General features: G+C 37.4%; 5 protein-coding genes across 6 annotated transcripts; 3 read left to right on the top strand and 2 right to left on the bottom strand.

Moving 5' to 3' along the window:
• Window position 1: 1 nt before the first annotated feature.
• LOC110842788 (peroxisomal multifunctional enzyme type 2) lies at window positions 2-3,859 on the bottom strand. The gene is made up of 11 exons (XM_022088593.2): window positions 3,711-3,859; window positions 3,318-3,639; window positions 2,526-2,728; window positions 2,013-2,438; window positions 1,856-1,904; window positions 1,655-1,722; window positions 1,288-1,569; window positions 931-1,206; window positions 493-842; window positions 289-406; window positions 2-208 (listed from the first exon to the last, which is right to left on the bottom strand). Exons 2-11 carry the CDS (start codon window positions 3,335-3,337, stop codon window positions 168-170), a joined length of 1,833 nt encoding a protein of 610 aa, XP_021944285.1. The 5' UTR covers window positions 3,338-3,639; window positions 3,711-3,859; the 3' UTR covers window positions 2-167.
• A 133-nt stretch (window positions 3,860-3,992) lies between these two features.
• On the bottom strand, window positions 3,993-5,197 carry LOC110844200 (M-phase phosphoprotein 6). The gene is made up of 3 exons (XM_022090346.2): window positions 4,872-5,197; window positions 4,681-4,796; window positions 3,993-4,614 (listed from the first exon to the last, which is right to left on the bottom strand). Exons 1-3 carry the CDS (start codon window positions 4,905-4,907, stop codon window positions 4,107-4,109), a joined length of 660 nt encoding a protein of 219 aa, XP_021946038.1. The 5' UTR covers window positions 4,908-5,197; the 3' UTR covers window positions 3,993-4,106.
• A 247-nt stretch (window positions 5,198-5,444) lies between these two features.
• LOC110844316 (putative ATP-dependent RNA helicase BoYb) lies at window positions 5,445-11,251 on the top strand. The gene is made up of 15 exons (XM_022090490.2): window positions 5,445-6,384; window positions 6,460-6,535; window positions 6,602-6,705; window positions 6,775-7,013; window positions 7,111-7,586; window positions 7,656-7,894; window positions 7,988-8,104; window positions 8,207-8,350; window positions 8,452-8,618; window positions 8,682-9,009; window positions 9,074-9,293; window positions 9,370-9,667; window positions 9,746-10,022; window positions 10,100-10,433; window positions 10,522-11,251. The coding sequence occupies exons 1-15, from the start codon at window positions 6,097-6,099 to the stop codon at window positions 11,007-11,009; spliced, it is 3,795 nt and encodes a 1,264-aa protein (XP_021946182.1). The 5' UTR covers window positions 5,445-6,096; the 3' UTR covers window positions 11,010-11,251.
• Window positions 11,252-11,399: 148 nt separating this feature from the next.
• Window positions 11,400-15,347, top strand: LOC110843563 (major facilitator superfamily domain-containing protein 6). 2 transcript variants are annotated; one of them, XM_022089528.2, is made up of 7 exons: window positions 11,400-11,897; window positions 11,995-12,117; window positions 12,603-13,479; window positions 13,569-13,853; window positions 13,930-14,081; window positions 14,155-14,328; window positions 14,957-15,347. In XM_022089528.2, the coding sequence occupies exons 1-7, from the start codon at window positions 11,750-11,752 to the stop codon at window positions 15,169-15,171; spliced, it is 1,974 nt and encodes a 657-aa protein (XP_021945220.1). In that variant the 5' UTR covers window positions 11,400-11,749; the 3' UTR covers window positions 15,172-15,347. The 2 variants fall into 2 exon arrangements, with proteins under 2 accessions (XP_021945220.1, XP_035704713.1); XM_035848820.1 differs by lacking the exon at window positions 11,400-11,897 and having other exon boundaries at window positions 11,999-12,113; window positions 14,957-15,342.
• Window positions 15,348-16,026: 679 nt separating this feature from the next.
• Window positions 16,027-19,735, top strand: LOC110843986 (protein croquemort). The gene is made up of 9 exons (XM_022090064.2): window positions 16,027-16,738; window positions 16,805-16,965; window positions 17,047-17,191; window positions 17,275-17,493; window positions 17,579-17,961; window positions 18,041-18,164; window positions 18,240-18,313; window positions 18,383-18,608; window positions 18,907-19,735. The coding sequence occupies exons 1-9, from the start codon at window positions 16,619-16,621 to the stop codon at window positions 18,919-18,921; spliced, it is 1,467 nt and encodes a 488-aa protein (XP_021945756.1). The 5' UTR covers window positions 16,027-16,618; the 3' UTR covers window positions 18,922-19,735.
• Window position 19,736: the final 1 nt, after the last annotated feature.

The raw sequence follows: 19,736 nt of genomic DNA, 5'->3' as shown, positions 1-19,736 counted from the left end.
ATTTTTTGTGTTTCATGTTATTTTATTTTCTTTGTTAAGAGTACCATTATATTATTTTTTTGCAGAAAGGCATAGATTATCTGGAATTATGTTTGAATTATCAACTTGGTTCAAGTTCTGTACTTTCAAAGAGTTTCTTGTGCTCAGGTAAAACAAGGCATGGTGATTTATAGCTTGGCCTTTACTTGAAGGAGGTCCATGTAAGCTCCTGTGAGAAGAACAAAATTAACCACATTGTAATTGAATATGTACACTATATTTCGAACTGCACGGGAATTATTGTCGTACCTGTAATAACTGCAGCCCCAGTTTCTTTCACCTTGGTTTCGAAATGAATTCGGTTCCCTTCTCGCCAGGTCTCAACAGATAAGGTCTGCCCTGGATACACCGGTTTAGAAAATCTGGCCTGCAATACGGAACATTGAGTTGATACATTTTTGTTTGCTCATTATAATATTAAAGTAGTGTTTGTTCATCATATTCAAAGCGAACCTTAATGGCTTTAAATAGCTTGGGATCTGAGTCAGCGTACTTCTCCAAAATCAAACGTGCTGCAATACCAAAGCTGCATAAACCATGCAGAATTGGTTTGTTGAATCCACCCATCTGAGCAAAGTCAGGATCAATATGGAGTGGGTTGAAATCGCCAGACAATCTGTAAAGGGCTCCTTGTCGATCACAAGTCTTAAATTCTAACACAGCGTCAGGACCTCGCTTTGGGGGCACAATAGGTCGTGTAATTGGTTTGTCAGTATCTCGTTTTCCACCAAATTTCCCAGCCCCAACTTCAAAGACGGACCATTCAGTGGTGAAAAGGGGACCAGAGCTATCTTCTCCATTTACTGTAGGAAATAGTATGTAACAAAGTCAATGGAAATCATTCTACAATGAAGTGTATGTTGTATATTTCAGTCAATGACTATAAAATACCTCGTAAAATGTACACAGCCCCAGAAATCTTGTCCATTACTTCAACGACTTCAGTCTTCAAAGTTAGTTCGGCTTGTTGAGGCATTGGTCTATGCAATTCAATGTACTGTTCTCCATGTAGAACTTGGGTAAAGTCAACATTTAGACTCGGAACTTTCATCACATCGAACATGCAAGGTAAAGCTGGAACGACAGGGAATGTTGGCAAAACGCGAAAATCTTCTGAATTTTCATACAAGTAGTTTAGTGCATATTGATCCGTCGTGCTGGCACCCACTGAATAAATATAAATTATGCATTAATCGAATTTTAATTCTAATACTGCCAAGAAATAAATACTGATTTATGGACACTTACATCCCAAAGCGTATAAAATAGGAGCAGTCCGATCATATTTGTATTTAATTTCAGGAAAGGGCTTTCCAGCCAGAGTAGACCGTGTCACATTGTTCAATGAAGATCCGACTTCTTGAGTCCTTAGTGCATCCATCATTTTTCCCATTGCTTCTTCAGCAGATTCTGGGCAATCTGGCTCTGACATGTCCAAAATTGTGTCCCATTTTTGTTGTACCGCTTCGATTGTCAATGGCTCATTTAAAGTTTCTCGAAGAACAGCACCTTTGGACCTAAATAGCTTGTCTAAAAATCAAAATGATAGCAACAACAGTGAGCAGGTATATATTTAATAGTTTATCATTTGTGATTAATTACAGATTAAACTTACATCTAGCTGCAAAGCCTGCAGCAGCTTCTACAACAACTCCATTATCGTCACAGTCTTCATGGCACATCCTACATATTTTTGTCATTAGTTCCGGCGCGATCTGATGGATGGCATTGAGTCGTATGAAGTAAAGCCACATGACCAACTCTACGCCATTTATGAGATCGTGTCGGAATTATATACTACTAATGATGAAATTACCAGGCAACAACAGGGGCAATTAGTTCGGGTTTTAAAGCTGAGTGAAGGTCTGTTAAATATCGAATAAATTAGATAAATTAGTGACACACTATTGTCTCTCATTCTTTAGCTTGAAACAGGCAACAGGTGAATAGTCTGACTATAAGTTCTAACTAACCAGGGGGAAGGATATTTTCTGTAAGACGAGACCCTGCCATGGGTACAATGACATTCGTGTGAATGTTAAACTTTGCTCCTTCCTTTGCGAGTGTTTGGGAAAATCCGTAAAGGCCAGCTTTCGCCATGGAATAGTTCGCCTGACCGAAATTTCCTAGCAAGCCGGCAACTGAAGACGTGTTGATAATTCGACCATACTCTTGCTTTCGGAAGTAATCCCAGGCAGCTTTGGTAGTTTTGAAGGCGCCCGTAACATGTACATCGTTCACAATGTCCCAGTCTGACTTACTCATTTTGACAAAACTTCTGTCTCGCAGGATACCCGCATTATTGACCAGAATATCAATTCTACCAAACTTGTCGATTGCTGTTTTTATAATGTTTTCTCCATCAGTTACAGAGTCATAGTTTGGGACAGCTTTTCCTCCTATTGTAAAGAAAATCATCACGTTTATACGGAGATGTATATGTACCGATAGTACCGAAAGTGTATGAAATAGGAAATAGTTAATACCTTTTTGAACAATTTCTTGAACAACCTGATCCGCAGCTCTGGAACTGCTTCCGTCCCCATGTTGATTGCCACCTAGGTCATTTACGACCACGGACGCCCCACGCTCAGCAAATAACATTGCATAAGCCTTCCCAAGACCCCCACCGGCCCCCGTAACTACAACTACACGACCGTCGAACCTCAGTAATCGGTTCATCGTACTTCTGCAAAGAAATTACAAACAAAACTGTATTAAATTTCCTGGCGAAAAGTAAAAGTCAATATTTATTAACGAAATCGGTGCAACAACATGAACAAACTTTGAACCCTTCACAACTTATATGGTCTGAGTGAGAATGAGTATAAACTACCCCAAATCTCCTACCAACAAACTAAACGATAAAGATAAACCACGCAAATTAAATACATTACTATACAAGATGTGAATTGGATCATTTATAAATTATAATGTGATCATCATCCTCGTCCGCATTGATTGATTCTGAGTGGTCGGATGCTTAACAGCCCTGCCTACTTTTGCTTGGATAACTGATAACTATTCAGCAAAGTAGTTATCATGTGCATAAGAGAGGAAATATAATCCTTGATATTTTCTTGCATATTAATTTCATGACCCACGTCTTGAATAATTAAAGTGCATATATGAACAAGCAAATCTTTAATAGTTTAGATTCCGTAATGGAATGTCAATTCCAATATAATTAATCTTTGCCATGCACGCCAGTCGCCAATTCATAATACAGATAACCTTACAATTGGGAGTTAAATATACAAATAGATAACATGACTTACAGAAAGCGGTAGTACACCATCTTGACTTGTGACTTGATTGATGTCTTTACACTATAAATGATTAAATGGAATCAACGGATAGCAAAGTCTAATTTAGTCGTCTCAAGTCAGCTGCTGATGATAAACACTTCACATTGGTACTCGAGTACTGGATATCCATGTATCGATATCCAAAGTTCAGGTCCTAATCACGCAAAAACCCGGTTGAATAATTAGTTTGTAGTTATCCCTCTGGAGAAATCTTGATAAACTAGAACTTGCCGTGAATTGGTGAGCAGAGAACTGGATTCTCTGATTGTATTGTTGACACTACAAACAGCAACTACCAAACAAAAAATGAAACCGGATTGTTTCATTGCATATGTTCACATTAAAAGCGAGTTTTGTACTTACTTGCATATATTATATCATGATGAAGAATGGTTATCTAAATATATTGATGTAAAGTTACTTTACTAAAGTAATACTCTTAACTGATAATTTCCTATGTCCTGCCATGCACAAATGATAACAAAGCTGTTACATGATCCATATACGCAAATGCTGATGAATGAAAGTACTTTGCTTTGTAAATAGCATGACCAGAGCGTGATGATCTGATACCCGGGCAGTTTTGTGATGCGAGATTAAGATGGTTAAGATGAGATGGCTAAAAATAAAAATTCGAATCACAGGTTTATGTTCTTGCAGTAAAAGTGCAGGTGATTTATTATTTTTTCAATAAAAAATAGTTGGAAATCAAATGTTTCATGTAAAAAGTGCGAGTATCACCAAGTCAGTGAACAACGATTAATCCGACGGTTTCTGAAACTTCAACTTTTTTGCAGGAGGTGCACCCCCATTCTTCGAACTTGGACTATAATTGCTGTTGGTGGTTTTATCTTCATCTCTTGCATTTCGTTTATTCCATCGTCCTCCTGATTTCTTGTCAAATCTGTCATTCTTTTTGCTATGTTGTGATTCCGCTTTTATGTTTTTGTCCACTTGTTGTTCACCCCTCTTCCGCTTCTTCAAAAATCTTTTACCCAATGTTCCCACTAGACTGCCGAATGTTTTGGCCATTTCTTTATCGGGAACGTCCACTTCGCTGTCCTCTTCACTCTCAACTTTTGTTTTGATATCTTCTGACTTGTCATCCCCATCCCCGTCCTCTTCTTCGAGGGAGAATGGTTTCCAAATCCCTTTACTTACATTGTATTCAACAACAGGATTAAACCCACCGTAAGATTGCCGGCCAAATATATGACCCTCGCATTGGCTGTAACTTCCAATCTCTTGAATTTCAAAGGGTTTATGCCTACAATGAAGGAATTAACTGAAATATCTAAACCAGAAAAAGAGACTTTAATACACAAGAACTCACCCCTTATTTTGTAGTTTAGATCTGGAAGTTCCTGCTTTTGATTCAGGTCCAAAATGATGGCGAAATGTTGACTCGGTTTTTTCTGCGACACACTGTTGTTGAGTTCGCCTCATAAACTGAAAATACGGAAAATTTCAATAAGTTCTTTTTAATATAGTCGATTTATTTAAATTAAATAATTTTAAACAAACCTTCATCCCCAAAACATGTCTGCTGAGTTTGTTCATTGCGGTAAGATTAATGAAGGAGACAGGTGAGCGGTAACGATTAATTAACGATAACAAATTGGACAGTTAACACAATTCTGAGCTTAATTTAACATTCTAATTAACAAAACCTGAAAACAATAAACCTATAAAAATTTAAACACCACCAAACCACTTATATCTGCTTTGACAGTCTTTACTTCATATCGCGACTTGTTTTACTACTTACACCACCTAATTACGCTAGAAAATTTCTATACAAAAATTATTAATTTGTAAAAACGGTAAAATGACAAAAAATGTGAGCAAACAGCTCAACACGTGCAGAAAGAAGTATACATCTTGCTTGGTAGATTTAATTTAGGCGGAACAGAGTCTCGGCCGCAGAATCTTAACCTGCTGCATTATTTGTTACCTCTTTTTCATGACTTTAACGACAATGTTATCATTGTCGAATAATGTTTTCTAATTACCAAAATTAATGGCGAGCTATGCTATAATACTATATCAAAGTCATGGAAGATGCCATTGGCTCAATTTTGAAAGAGATGCACTACTGGCATTATATCCCGATCGATTACCTGATGCGAGAGCTTCACGAAATGAGACGCTTTCTCCTTGTCCATGTTTATTAGGGTAACATCGATGTTCATCATGGTTTTAAAATACTGACCGTATTTCCCGGAGTTCAGGCTAACTGTGTAGCAGTAATCTTGCCGCTGGAGTTAACCGCACCTTTATTATGGCCGTTGGGTGGATCTTTAATATATGCACACATTTTCTGGAAAGAATTGACAGGGGTTCCAAACTTGCTGAAATTTTGTTGACGGTGAAGTAAATTTAATTACCGAAGATGAAGATGATGATTGAATAGTGAAAGTTTCTCATCTTATCATGCATAAATTAAATTTACTTACGTTTGTGAGATTTCCATTATGTAGTGCTGGAGGCAAAATGAGATTTGGGGAAAGCGTGAGAACAAGTAAAGCAAGCATTCAAACGTGGCTGCTTCATTTAGAATTGGTTAGAATTAGAAGTCACATGCGAGTCGCTGCTTGCTACAGTAAATTAATTTTGTAATGTCTTAAAAAATTGGTTCTTGTCTGGCTTATGTAAATTAACCCGTTTCCGCTTTATACTAAGAGCGAAGGGTGAACGTGAAGACCCTTAAATAACTAAAAGTTTACCAATTAAATTGTATCACCAAGTAATGGCTGCGTCATCATCGCGATACGTTCCTACAGGGCTGGAAAATTTTAATTACTTGGACTTAATCGACACTTCGGACGAGGATAGGGATAAGGGTAGAAAAGGTCCTTCTGAGCCCTGGGGTTCGAGTAAGAACGTCCTTGTCAGTCGACATGTCGCCAACTTCCCTGAGGAGGACTATGCTGTGCTGAACAACAAATATTTTCGGCGTGCGTACATCAGCGGCCTTATGAAGTCGTCCCCTTTGTCATCGATTAATCATTTCGAACACGTGGACCTAATGCGTGACGTAATAATTCTAATAAATTAACCTGTGATAAACGATTATAGTTATAGTTTCTAAAATTGACTTGATTTATTTTAGGGGATAAAGAATTTCAGCATAATAGAGTTAAATTCTCTTCAGAAAGGAGTCCTTCCACATTTGTGTCGTGGAGATGGTAAATCCTCTTTCGTTGATCTTTTATGCTGGACGAGCAAGTAATCATCCAACTATTTTCTTTTAGATTGCTTCATTATTGGAGGAATCCGAACTGGAAAAACGTTATCCTACCTGATACCTGTGATTGGTCGTTTAGTCACTGGATACAATGAGGCAGAAATTCGTCAGGTGCGTGTATTTCAAAGAAATTAATATTCAATGTTCAGAATTTCTTGCTATAATTCATCTGTTTAATAGGCTCGAAGATGCAGCCCACTACTGATAATCGTCTGCAGTGACCATGTGGCTTGCCTTAAAATGAAAGGGACTTTGCACGGATTATTGTGTGCCATCAACCAGCGCCACTTGTCATATGATGTCATTTCTGATATGAAGGACCTATCAAAATTTAAACCAGACCTAAGTATAGTTGTCTCAACGTGTTCCCTAATGTGCAATCTGGTGCAGAAATCTTCAACTTTTATTGGATTTGACAAGTACAATCAAATATTCCGATAAGTTTTAATATTTCAATTCCGAATAGTTGGTATTTCTTCATTATGCTAATTGCTAATTTATGTACTGAATTTATAGATTAAGGTACTTGGTATATGAAGACCTTGATGTTCTGATGGAGTATTTCCGAGAGGAGTTTGATACCCTCCGAGAAACCATATTCCAAATAGCACGTTCCAACGTTTATTTTTATCAACGGATTTTCACCGGACGGAAGTGGAATCAGCAAGTTGAACAATTGTACATGTCCACGCAGCGGCTTTGTGGTCCTGCAGTAGGTGACCGTTGGGCACCTACCCTCTTCATCAATTCCCACAACCAGCTAATCAAATATGGGGAAGTCAAGTGGTATTTCCATCATACGAATCCCGGCAAAGAGAGAATCGAAAAGCTATTGGAACTATTGAGAAGCGTAGAGCTGGTTAAACACAAGACGATCTTTATTGTCAGCAGTACTGCTGATTTTGCCAGTTGGATACATTCACACCTTGCGGAGAATGGAATTTATGCCCTTCTAGCAGACACTGATTCAATGAGGGTAGATCTTTTAAATGGTAAAGTCGGTTATGCATAAATATGCTCTACAAGTTTAAAACTATCGAATTTTATATCTTTGTTCCTAGACTTGTTACGCGAATGGACAAGTGGTCCAGCCACTGATCGCCAAATTATGGTGCTCAACGATTCTGCTTTGTCGCGTCTAAATATTCGGAACGTCACATGCCTTATTCACTACAATTTACCAAAAAATCCCATCTCCAGGATTTCCTCAGAAGGTGCCGAAAGATTTACTTGCATGTGGAATAATTATCGGGACATTGCAATGGAAAAGGCCTGTCCACAGACAAAATACTTGAGAAAGGTGGTCACAACATAGCTTTGTTTTATTTAGTCGTCAATAATTACATTATTTCACTTAAGTATGGGTTAATTCTTTTTATTACAATTTACCTAGGATTTGGAAGCTCACTTTTTGCTCACTGGAGAAGAAAAGTATTTATACAGGCTTCACAAGTTTGGAAGAGATTTACTTCAACAAATTCCTGGAACGCTTACCACGATTGCTTGTCGAGTAATGCATTACATATCCGTATTTTATTGCATAATGCCTAATGTTTTACTACTGTCTCTTGTGTATGGATTGTAATCGTCATCCTCTTTTGCAAATTTTCAGATGGAACAGCAGGCAGTCGCAGAACTTCCACTTTGTCAGAGAGTTAAACTTTTTGGAAATTGTTTAGACAATGACTGCAAAGATAGGCATATATTTTTGCTCAAAGATTTGGAACAGAAGCCCATAGTGCCCAGGAGTGGAGAGGTATTGAAACTCATTATGCTGTGAAATTTCATGGAATTCTTTGAATTCGAATTTATAGAAGCACTAGAATTCAATAATGCAACATGTTGTTATGATCCTAGATCGAAGTAAGGATTTCAGAATGCATAAATCCATCCCATTATTCTGCCCAAGTTTTGCGCTGCTTTGAGCACCGTAATGGAAAACGAATTTTAAAGTGTTCGTGGATCAACGATTTTAAAATCATGTCGGAAAAATTGCAAGCATATTTTCAGAATGATGATACAAAGTACTTTACAACTTACAAAATAGTATCAAGTTACACTTGTATATACTCGAATGTTTTTCATAGAATTCCACCAGAAACTTATGAGCCTGGAACACTGTGCGTCATTGAGAATTATGACGGAATTTTTCGAGCAAAAATTCTTCAAATCTTGACTCGCACTGAACTCCAGTATCCAAAAAGTTTGCGGGTTCTGTGTATCGACTCTGGATTCTTTGGGATACTACATCCAGAGAAGGTGTACCTGATGCCACAGGAATTTAGAAACATACCACAGCTTTCTGTGGAACTGGTACTTGCTAATCTCCAATCTCCCGAATCAGGTGTCAGTTACAGTGGAGCTGAGATTTCAAGAGCTGTAGACGCAACTGTAGATCGAATTCTTCTTGGCAGGGTAATAATTAACTTTTATGCGCTATTATTATAAGATGTGCTTTTAACAGTAATTTGTTATGTAGGTTTTGTTTTCAATGGTTGATACTGTCTGGGTGAATCCTTTGGTTGATGTGCAAAAAGATTACGCAGATGTCCAAACTCAATCCAGTGTCCGATTGGACTTGATTCGAATTAGATGCGCAAAAGAGAACGACACACATATGATCAAACTGTTCAAACTTGGTCGTGACACAGGATTTACTTGCCCAGAGTTGGAAGATTTGGAGAACAGTCCAATTAAAGGTACTAGAAATAGAAAATAATTATAATAGAATTAAGTATTTCAGGCCTAATAATAAATGAATTGTTACTATTTCAGATGTTGTGTACATGTCTCAATTCTTTGGTTATGGTGAGAAATTCGAGTGGGCGTTCGTTCCTACGAGTACCCCAGAAAACCCCAAGAGTTTTGCCATGTGGTCGACATTTACAAGAAATCCATACTGCATATTTGCAACACAAACAAAATTTGAAAAGCTACTGGATGCTGTGAATACAGAATTGGACGCTTGTATTAAGGGACACATTTCTGGCCGATGCTCTCAATACAACAAGCAATTCAAAACCTGGTACCAAAGCGGTTTAATGGTTGCCGTTAAAGATCGAATTACAGAGCGGTAATAACTAATTAGTTAATGCATTAAACTATATTTATGAATGCTATTCTAGAAAAACAAAAATACCTCTTCTTACAGGTGGATTCGAGGTTTGATAACGCATGTCGACCAAGCGAAACAGCTTTACAATATTTTTCTTGTCGATGTTGGAGATGTTCAACTACATTCGACTACTTGGGAGTTATTTCCAATGCCACGTACACTCGTTGATAGACTTCCATGTCAAGCAGTGGCATTTAAACTTGATCATGTGTGTCCTGCAAATGGTTCACGCGAATGGGGGGCAGACGTAACAGCAGAGCTCATGAACTTTACACTTACGGAAGAAGATGACGGGGTATTGATGGATGTTGTGGTGAGTCATGACTGGGACCGTGGTGTATTTATGTTTATGATTTTATTGACTAAACTTTCTAATTCTTTCCATGCTAGGCCTCAAACGACCTTGACGACTCCTCCATTCCGTGTCGCTATTACAGTGCAATCATGTTCATTGCTTCAGGACAAGATATAGGCGAAGAATTAGTGAAGATGAACCACGCCGTTTTCTCTGAGAATGGTGAGGAAATCGTGACTGCTACACGAAACAGCATGTTGCGACAGATTGATCTTGCTGACAAGAAACTAGAAAACGAAGATTGGGATGATTCCGATGATGAATATGACCTAGGTGGCACAGGCGTGGAAAACATGATGGAATCATTGGGAATAGAAATACCTTGGCTTAAGGATGTCAAACAACTTGAGGCACCATCTACAGTTGAAGGTAGCATCTCCTGACAAGTACTTAAGTTCATAACAAATGTATCAGCATTATTTCAAATTGAATAACATTGCTTTTCTATGCATATAAGTTTCAACAACGGCAACAGGACAACAGTCACTCGAGGCAGCTGGTGGAATGAACGATATGCGCCACCCGAAAGTTCGTTGGCGACAGACCGCTGAATGCATAATTTTGCACGTTGATATTCAAGACGTCAAAGATTACGCTCTAAGCATTGACAACTCTGCAAAACTTGTTTCATTCCGAACCGTCGATCCCGAAAATTATGGCTTCGACTTTACTTCCTTTGGTGGCTTAGCTCCAGCACCTGAGTTGCTCATTTTCGGTCATTATGTTCAAATCAAGCTGACCAAGAAATCGCAATTCATTTGGCCGAGGATATTAAAAGAAGTGATCAAATATCGTTGGTTGAAGGAGTGTTTGGATTTGAATGAATTGACCCGTGAAGAGGATGACGAAGGAAACAAATTTGGAGGTGCGCTTGAACAGCCAAGGGATGATGATGATGACTGTAACGACAGTGATACTGAAGTCAAGGATGGATATTTTGACTAGTTTGTTATTTTAAATTTGTTTAAATTTAAATTTGATTCAAATTTGATTTGTTTAAAACATGTTGGCTCTATTGATGTTTTAAATTAGAACTAAGTAGTTGAGATCAAGGTAGATAACTATGCAAATGTCAGCGATTACTCTTAATTTGTACCTTATCATATTAATTGATCTTTTGTACTTTGGCTGAAATTTATACAAGACATAGGATTTTTATCCTAGAAGCAATAAATTGTTTACCCTCATCACTGATCTTCCTTGGTAACTTACCATACACGTATAGATATAGATATAGATATATATTGGTATGTAAAGAACTTCCACACTTTGTTCTCTTATGCAATTGTATGTACATACTTATGATTGTTTTTCATTCAGCATTGTGATGGAAAAACTGGGATGGAATGGATATCCATAACTGTCACTAAAATGTCATGATGAGATTGAAGGAATACATTGTCCATGTCACCCAATCACTTATTATTTGTCACCTTGTGTTATCCATCACAATCCCGTGTTATTTTATGATATCCTTATTTGTTTATCTCGCGTATTTCGAGTAGTCCATCTGCCGTCGTTAAGTAGTTCATTCTGTGGGTGGCACGTACATCAATTACCTAATAAATACATTGATTCGACTTATTCAGCAATCATTTATCTATTTGGTCCCAGTTTGATTCTGCATGCACTAGCTTTTTCTTCTACAAAAGATCATCGTAGCTAATTAGTCATTTAATTTAAACATGGAAAAAGAAGAAAATGGAGGCATTTCACTCTCAGTCAGTTCTACCTCATCAAATAAATTATCCAACCAAACAACGAATCAACCCTGGTGGAAGGTCAATCAAGAAACTTTGCCTCTAAAAATCGTACTTTTCTTGTATTGCGGAGGTGGGTAAAAATACAATTCTTCAAATTTTAACGCTTTTGGCAAATCATTGCAAGCTGTCTGATATCCACTATGAACTCAAAATATTGAAATTTGCAGCCATGGCCGCTGTTCTCCCATATCTGACCATCCACATGAAAGAGATTGGAATTACGTTGGAGGAAATTGCCATCATTTACGCCGTCCTCCCATTCACGTCTTTCCTCGGTCCGCCGTTGGTGGGTGCGTTTCCAAATCATTACAGATGCATATTTGAGCCTTGCAAATGTATGTTTCCATACTTTGCACTATGTAGAAATTTTATGAGCATGCAGTAAGGGAAACTGAGGCTGAAAATTTAATCTTAATGTACTTCATGTACATGAGGCTCATAGCACTTTAAATCCTATGCGATTACGCGCAACGTGTGCCTTTTGATTATAATTATATACATTACAGTTATTAATATTAGTGCAGTGGAACCTTGGACTCAGGATCCACAGTGATCACGCGTCCATAATAAGCTCCGACACATACTTAAAACATACTAAAGTATTCAGACATAAAAATTCTTGGTCATTTATATAAAGATACATTCCTTAATTTATCATACTTCAATTTATATCCATATATCGAAACTACTCAATTTCTTGTTAGAAATTTAACCTCATTCATAACGCACTAATTTCTGTATTAACGATTTATTTCTCTCTCATTCACAAGTGCAGGTTTTCTCGCAGACAAATTGGGACGATATAAAATGGTTCTAGTTTTGGCAACCGTGGCGAATGGACTTTTCCACTCTCTTCTTCTCGCCGTGCCGACCTACCACGAGGTTCCTCTCACGGCCCCATTCTACCTGACGTGGACGGACGCCACGGGAACGGGACTGTTCCTGCCTGGAGTCACAGATTCGACCAAGTGTGACGAAATACTAGGCGCGTTACAAAGAGATTATTCTCATCCTGATATCCATTCCGGAAATGATGATCTCGGAAACAATGTCCCGTTCAACTTCAAGGTAACGCTACCTTGTTCCTCGTCTGGCGACCTGTCATGCTCGTCCAACGACACCTCGTTCGCCAACGATCCTCAGCAATATGGCCACTTTCACTGCAACAATTACCAGTTCACAAAGAATAATGTTGATGCTACCGGGTGTCAGATATGGATAGATGGATCTTGTCTAGTAAGAAGCAACGTTTCCATACGAAGTGATGTACTTTACGAGACCAATGTTACCGTTCCAACTGGAAATGTCGAGATTCGAGGGAATAACAGTGTAACATTTTGGTCCTATTTTTCACTCCGAGTGCTGGCAACATTGTTCATGAATTCATGTTTCTCGCTCTTGGACGCCACCACGCTCGCCATTATCAAAACGGTAGGCGAAGCAGAGTACGGGAAGGAACGAATTTTTTCAGTTCTCGGGTTTGGAATTGTGTCCCCAATTGCTGGATTGCTGGTTGACTACGTATCAAGGCTGCGAGGCTTTACGGATTATTCGGCAGCATTTTACCTCTCAAATGTCCTCCTGGGTCTGAATGTGATTACGTATTTTGTTATGAAACTTCACGTGGAAAAACCGGATGCAGGATTCATGAAGTGAGTAAAAGTCAAAAGCTCTATTAATTTGAAAGTTTACCAAATTTGTCATTCTATCAGATATTGAAATTGCTGTATTTTTTTTAAAGAAATGTTCGAAGTCTTCTAAGTTATCCGGAAGTTGTCGTCTTCCTGTTTATGATTTTCATCCTCGGCACAATGTGGGGTTTTGTGGAGTCGTACTTATTCATATTCCTGAAAGAATTGGATGCCCCCAACTATCTCTTAGGGTTGACACTAACTGTCGGGTCTTTTGTGGGAATCCCTTTCTCCTACGGATCTGAAAGAATCCTCAACTTTTTTGGTCGCGTGAACATAATGGTTTTTGCATTCATTGCATACTTTTTCCGGTTCTTTGGATACTCTTACATAACGTGAGTGATGACTTGTCGATCTGTTAATTTACACGGCTTTTACAAATTTATAGCGTTGATTTCCTCTGATACACAGTTCACCCTTTTTCTGCTTCCCTTACGAAGCCATGGAAGCTTTTACTTATCATTTGATGTGGATCGCGGCCGCAACTTATTGCAGTGATCTCGCACCGAAAGGCCTTCTTGCCACGCTGACTGGGGTCATGGGTTCCCTGCATTATGGTTTAGGTGGGTATATTATAATGCTTCATGGTATACTGATAAGCAATATATTGGTTATGGTGAATGTGTCATAATACAGGAAAAGGCAATGGTGCTTTTATCGGAGGCTACTTAATAGGAGCTGTTGGAACTCGTTTAAGTTTCCGGTGGTTTGGTCTCTTTGCTGGAGCAGTGGGGCTCATCTATTTTATCATCAATTTGCTTTGGTTGGAAAAAGTGGTCCAGAAACGTCACCAAAAGCTGACGATGAAAAGTAATTCACAAAATAATTATTTTAATAATGCGTTCACTAGATTTGTGTTTGTCAGTAAAAATAAAAACCTATGTACAAGTGCAGATTTCATTTAGTCCGAGTCAGGGACAGAGTCCGCTTCTAAATTTTTGTCCGAATTGACCGTACTTTTTACTATTACAACCCCCTGTCGAATGTTTGTTCAATATTTTCTATTATTTGGCACTAAATTTTGGAAGTAGCAAATTCATCCCCTAAAGTACCATGTGGGGTTCGCTTCTTTAAAATCTTAAACTTCCAAAGTTCTATGTGCTACGCAAAAGTCATTTTAAACCTCCATACCAAATTTCTGATGAAAATAAAGAAACTTTTAAAAAACGGCATGGATCACCACTTAGGACCACTGTGGTTGACAGTTTTTCGAATTTCGCCTCAGAAACTTTCGTTACCAGCTAATAGTCCAAAATTTTAAATACCCCAATCACCTACATGACCCCCACCGGTCAAACACTAGACTGATTTGGCTCATCTTCGATAGCTTTTACATTTGCATAGTACTCATGTGTGCAATGGTTCAGCCTCTATCGTGTTTCGGACAGTTAGAAACGACATAAACCTGACTCGGGCTAAAAATTGATTTCATGCACAGACGAAGAAGAGGATCCAATGGAAAAGGATGCTTTGGTCACGGAACGGGGACCACCTCTGACAATCCTGTACAACACAAATCAGGACAAAGTGATGGTTAAAAATTCCAATGCGGAGAATGACGCAGAGGTCGACGTGGGTCGGGGAGAAAAATCACATACAACTAATAGTTCTAATAGTTTATCCAAACAGGAGGGTTCTGCCACTAATTTATGAAAACGTGTACAGAAATAATTAAATGATGGTTCTTTTATTTATTTTAAATCCTGTTCATATTTTTCATTATGACCATTTTAACTCCGATTTTAGCTTTATTTTGTAACCTTTTTTATTGTCATTGATGCAACGTCGCAATAAAATAATGTCGCAAAAATTAGCCATGAAGCATAAAATTGGAATTCTATACATTCGTTTTATACAATCTAATGGCCTCTGAGTCAATCTAGTTTAAATACAAAGTGCTTCCATAACTAAGCTGCAACATGCAACTAAAACTAAACAATGTGCATACATATCTGCACTTAAACTCCTCCATGTCTCATCTTTTTAAGCATGATTACAATATGACTTCTAGCATTTCATGACATTTAGAACTTGTTATCACGACCTTTGACTCGTGACTCATGACCTCAGACTACACATATCTGGACAATGACCAACCAGCTATTCCATCTATACAACTTATTTTTCATGATGTTGTACATGCACAGGAGTTCCACGTTTCCTCCCACTTTTAGCATGCATACCATCATCGCCAATACCAAAACATGTCATAAAATTAGCATCCCAATTTTTTCTAAATATTTATGACTACAAAGCAAACAGAAAAAGAGCTAATCATAACAATAGTCAGTCACACAGCTATAAAATCACCACTACTCATTTTTCCCCTTATGCTATTTTATTATTCAATTTGCATGGAATAATGTAATGCCAACTCGTATAAAGTATAAAGTCAATGCCAGAGTTGGAAAAGGTTACTACTTGCAATATTTATTCGCATATTGTCTAGCACTATTTGCTCATGATAATCATGTGCAGTCTACGTTTTAGCCAAAGTCGTCATCATCACACCACCACCGAGAGAATCTCATACTTTTTCTAGGCTTTGTCACGAGTGTATTATGCCAGTCGGGCTGATTAAACAGTGTTGTGGTTCTTGAGATTCTGTTCTGTAATAAAGCACACACACAACGAGTAGTGGTGGCCACTTGATAAATAAAAAAACTTGACGATAACAATAAAAGTGGGCTGACTCACTCATTCATTGAGAAGGAAAGTGGTTACGAAGAAGAAGTGAGTTACTAGTTCAAGAAAGGAAAAAAACGACAGATTTTAGAAATTATTTTACAACTCTTGTAGAAAAGTGTGTGATATTTTAAACATACTTATTTTAACTTTTAACGTAATTAACTATAAGTTATAGTTTTAGTTAAATCCAGTCAAGACGAGGTTCTCCCGTATTTTGTAATGTATTAAAATCCAAATTAGGTTTCACTATCGGACTAAATTATCGTTTATCAAAATTTTGTAAGATTTTATTATTTTCATTATAATGACGACAAGAGAATAACGAATCAATCGTCGTAATAAATTACGAAGCCTTTCTTAATAACTATTCACGACAATAAAGTTTTGAAGAAGACACACTATTAAGAAAATAATGGGCTTCTCATCAAATTGCAAACTTGGAACGGCTACGACAATTGGCGTGGCCTTATCAACGATTGGTGCCGTATTTACAGTTTATTGGCCATCCCTATTTGACAACGTGCTTAATAATGTGAGTAATTAGCTAAAATTATAATAAAATCGTTGGTTTTTAATGTGTATGTACGTCATATTTCAGCAACTCGCCCTTTCAAACAATTCTAAGAGTTACGGTTTATGGGAAGTGACACCTATCCCGATGTACATTGAGTTTTACTTTTTCAACTGGACAAATCCGAAGGATCTACATGATCCGAATAAGAAACCAATTTTGGTAGAAGTGGGGCCTTACGTGTTTAGGTATGTTAATTGGGCAATTACATTTGCATTAAGTGCTACGCAATGTATACTAACTGTCTGTTTATACATTTGTCCTTGTAGAGAACATCGCGTGAAGGTCGTCCAAGACTGGTTTCCACTTAATGACACTGTCACATATTTTCAAAACCGAATTTGGTTCTTTGAGCAATCAATGTCTAAGGGTTATTTAAACGATACGATTTTTACAGTAAATATTCCTGCAATTGTAAGTTCAACAAGATTTTACTTTACATATAGACTTTCACTTTAGTTATAAACTTCCAATGGTAAACTTATTTATTTCTCCAGACTGCTACGCATGCCTTACAAGATAGCAAATACAGTGCAGCAAAGGGAGCATTGAATTTGATCATGGAGTTTTTAGGAATTAAGATTTGGGTAAAGAAGACCGTTGGGGAATTTTTATTTGATGGATATGGCGACCCATTGCTCGATTTAGCCAAACTAATGCCTTCAGCAGTTGTGCCTGTCACCATTCCCTTTGATAAGTTTGGATGGTTCTACAAAGTAATATAAAAGTATATATTAAGCGTGAGTCCCCAGAATTTCAAGGAATGCGTATCTTAAATGTTGTATGTATTGATTTATACAGCGAAATGGTTCAGCCACCTACGATGGGCTATTTAATATGTTCACTGGAAGAGATGACATCACAAAGTTTGGCGAAATGGGAGAATGGAATCACGTAAAATCGACTACTTACTACAAATCCTACTGTGCAAACGTTAACGGATCTGCTGGGGAATTTTTTCCACCCAAGCAAACTAAACAACCAATTTCCCTCTTTGTTCCTGATATATGTCGAACGCTCAACCTTAATTTCAAGGAGGAAACGGAAGTGGATGGGATCGCTGGATATCGTTATTGGGCGGATGATACAATGTTTGATAATGCCACCACTCGGCCAGATAATTGGTGCTTCTGTCCTGCCGGGGGATGTCCCCCAAACGGGGTGATGGATATTTCATCTTGCAAGTGAGTGTATTAACATTAATATCACCCAAGCCAAATGTACAAATCTGATTGAAGTATATGATGTAATAATCTATTTCAGGTGGGGAGCTCCAGCCTATATTTCATTTCCACATTTCTTCCATGCGGACCCCTGGTATAGGAGTACCGTAGAAGGGATGGAACCTAACGAGACAAAGCATCAAATGTTCATGGATTTAGAACCAGTATGGAAATTAATTAGTTTTTATAAGACTTTTTTTTACAAATTTTTTACAATTACAAATATATATATTTTTTAGAATTCTGGAATTCCTCTCGAGGTTTCAGCAGCCCTTCAAATTAATATATTGCTCCAACCAATGAAAGAATTCAGGTAATAACAATGTTAAAATAATTTAAATCTTAAATATGATATTAATTGTTATCATTTCATCTTTTACAGCATCCTGCGCAACGTTCCAAAAATCTACTTCCCTGCAATCTGGTTTAGACAAACTGCTCATATCGATGATTCTATTGGACCAGAAGTTAAACTGCTCTCAATAATCCCTACCATCGGATTTGTTATATTTTACATCATTCTCAGCACAGGAGTTACAAGCTTGTTTGTGATTGGAATTTGCTACGTGACCATGCGTTGTCGGAACGAAGAAGACAGAGTCATTTTGGTAAATTCGTAAAAAAACGCAAAACTTTCCAATATTCAATTCGAATTTATTGAATTCCGAGTATATTGAATTGTCGACAATTCGTTCAAACCTGTTTCTTCCGTAAACTTCAAGCAACAAATATTAATTAGCGACAGACACAATAAGTATAGTATGCATTTTAACTGACTTTAATTCGTTCCAACGGTAGATTTAACTTTTGATATTCAAGAATTTGTATTTAATGAAATTACGCTTGTTTAAGTAATTGATGTTATGCATGTGTGTTTGTAATGTGTTTTAATTAATTATCTTTCAGTCCTTTTGGAGCTAATGTGCAAAGTTACTGCCGCACCCATCGCGAAGCAGCTATATGTATGTTGTACTCTGCTAAATACGCTTTTTCATGTTGCCAAAAACAAATGTGACCTTGACCAACCAACCTAATACAACCCAAGTAATACTACTTAGCGGGATTAAAAAGTCTCTATCAATTATCCAGTCAGGATACGATTCTTTCAGCGTCCCACGATCAAGGAAATTAATTGGTGCCTATACTCGGAAGTTTCTACGAAATAAATTTTATTATATTCTCGAATCCCTTACTTTTGTTTTCTATTATCTTAACTCTGTGCAGAGTTATTTTTATTTGTAACTTGAGCTTAAAACACACGCACACTTTTCTTCAAAAGCACGCTTTGTTCGTAATACATATGTCGAAAGATTTTAATTTGAAATGCCATAAAAATAGATCTAGATTCAAAGTAATTAATCGTTACATTAAAAAATAGTTGGGTACACTCCAATGTTGCGAAAGTACGTATTTATGTTCACGTTATAATTTTAATTTATAACGTTGCTCTCTTTTCTGTAGCTGTCACTTTTGTAATTAACCGTATATATGTAAACGCCATTGATTTTAACGATTGATTTAATCATTGATTCTCTTGTGTGACTAATCCTCCTGAATGTAACAGAGACGTAAAATTTTCTAATTTATTTATAGAGATAAGAGAAATACATAGTGCCTTTTTATAAGCACGTAATGGTTCTAATAAAAAAAGGCTAGCTAATGTCCACTATAAACTGTGATATCTTAATTATATTATGACGATTCAAAAGTAAAGTAATAAAATTTCTGAAACTGAC

This window comes from Folsomia candida, unplaced genomic scaffold, assembly GCF_002217175.1.
Source record: "Folsomia candida strain VU population unplaced genomic scaffold, ASM221717v1 Fcan01_Sc002, whole genome shotgun sequence".
Classification (NCBI taxonomy): domain Eukaryota; kingdom Metazoa; phylum Arthropoda; class Collembola; order Entomobryomorpha; family Isotomidae; genus Folsomia; species Folsomia candida.
This window is presented reverse-complemented; position numbering and strand designations above follow the sequence as displayed.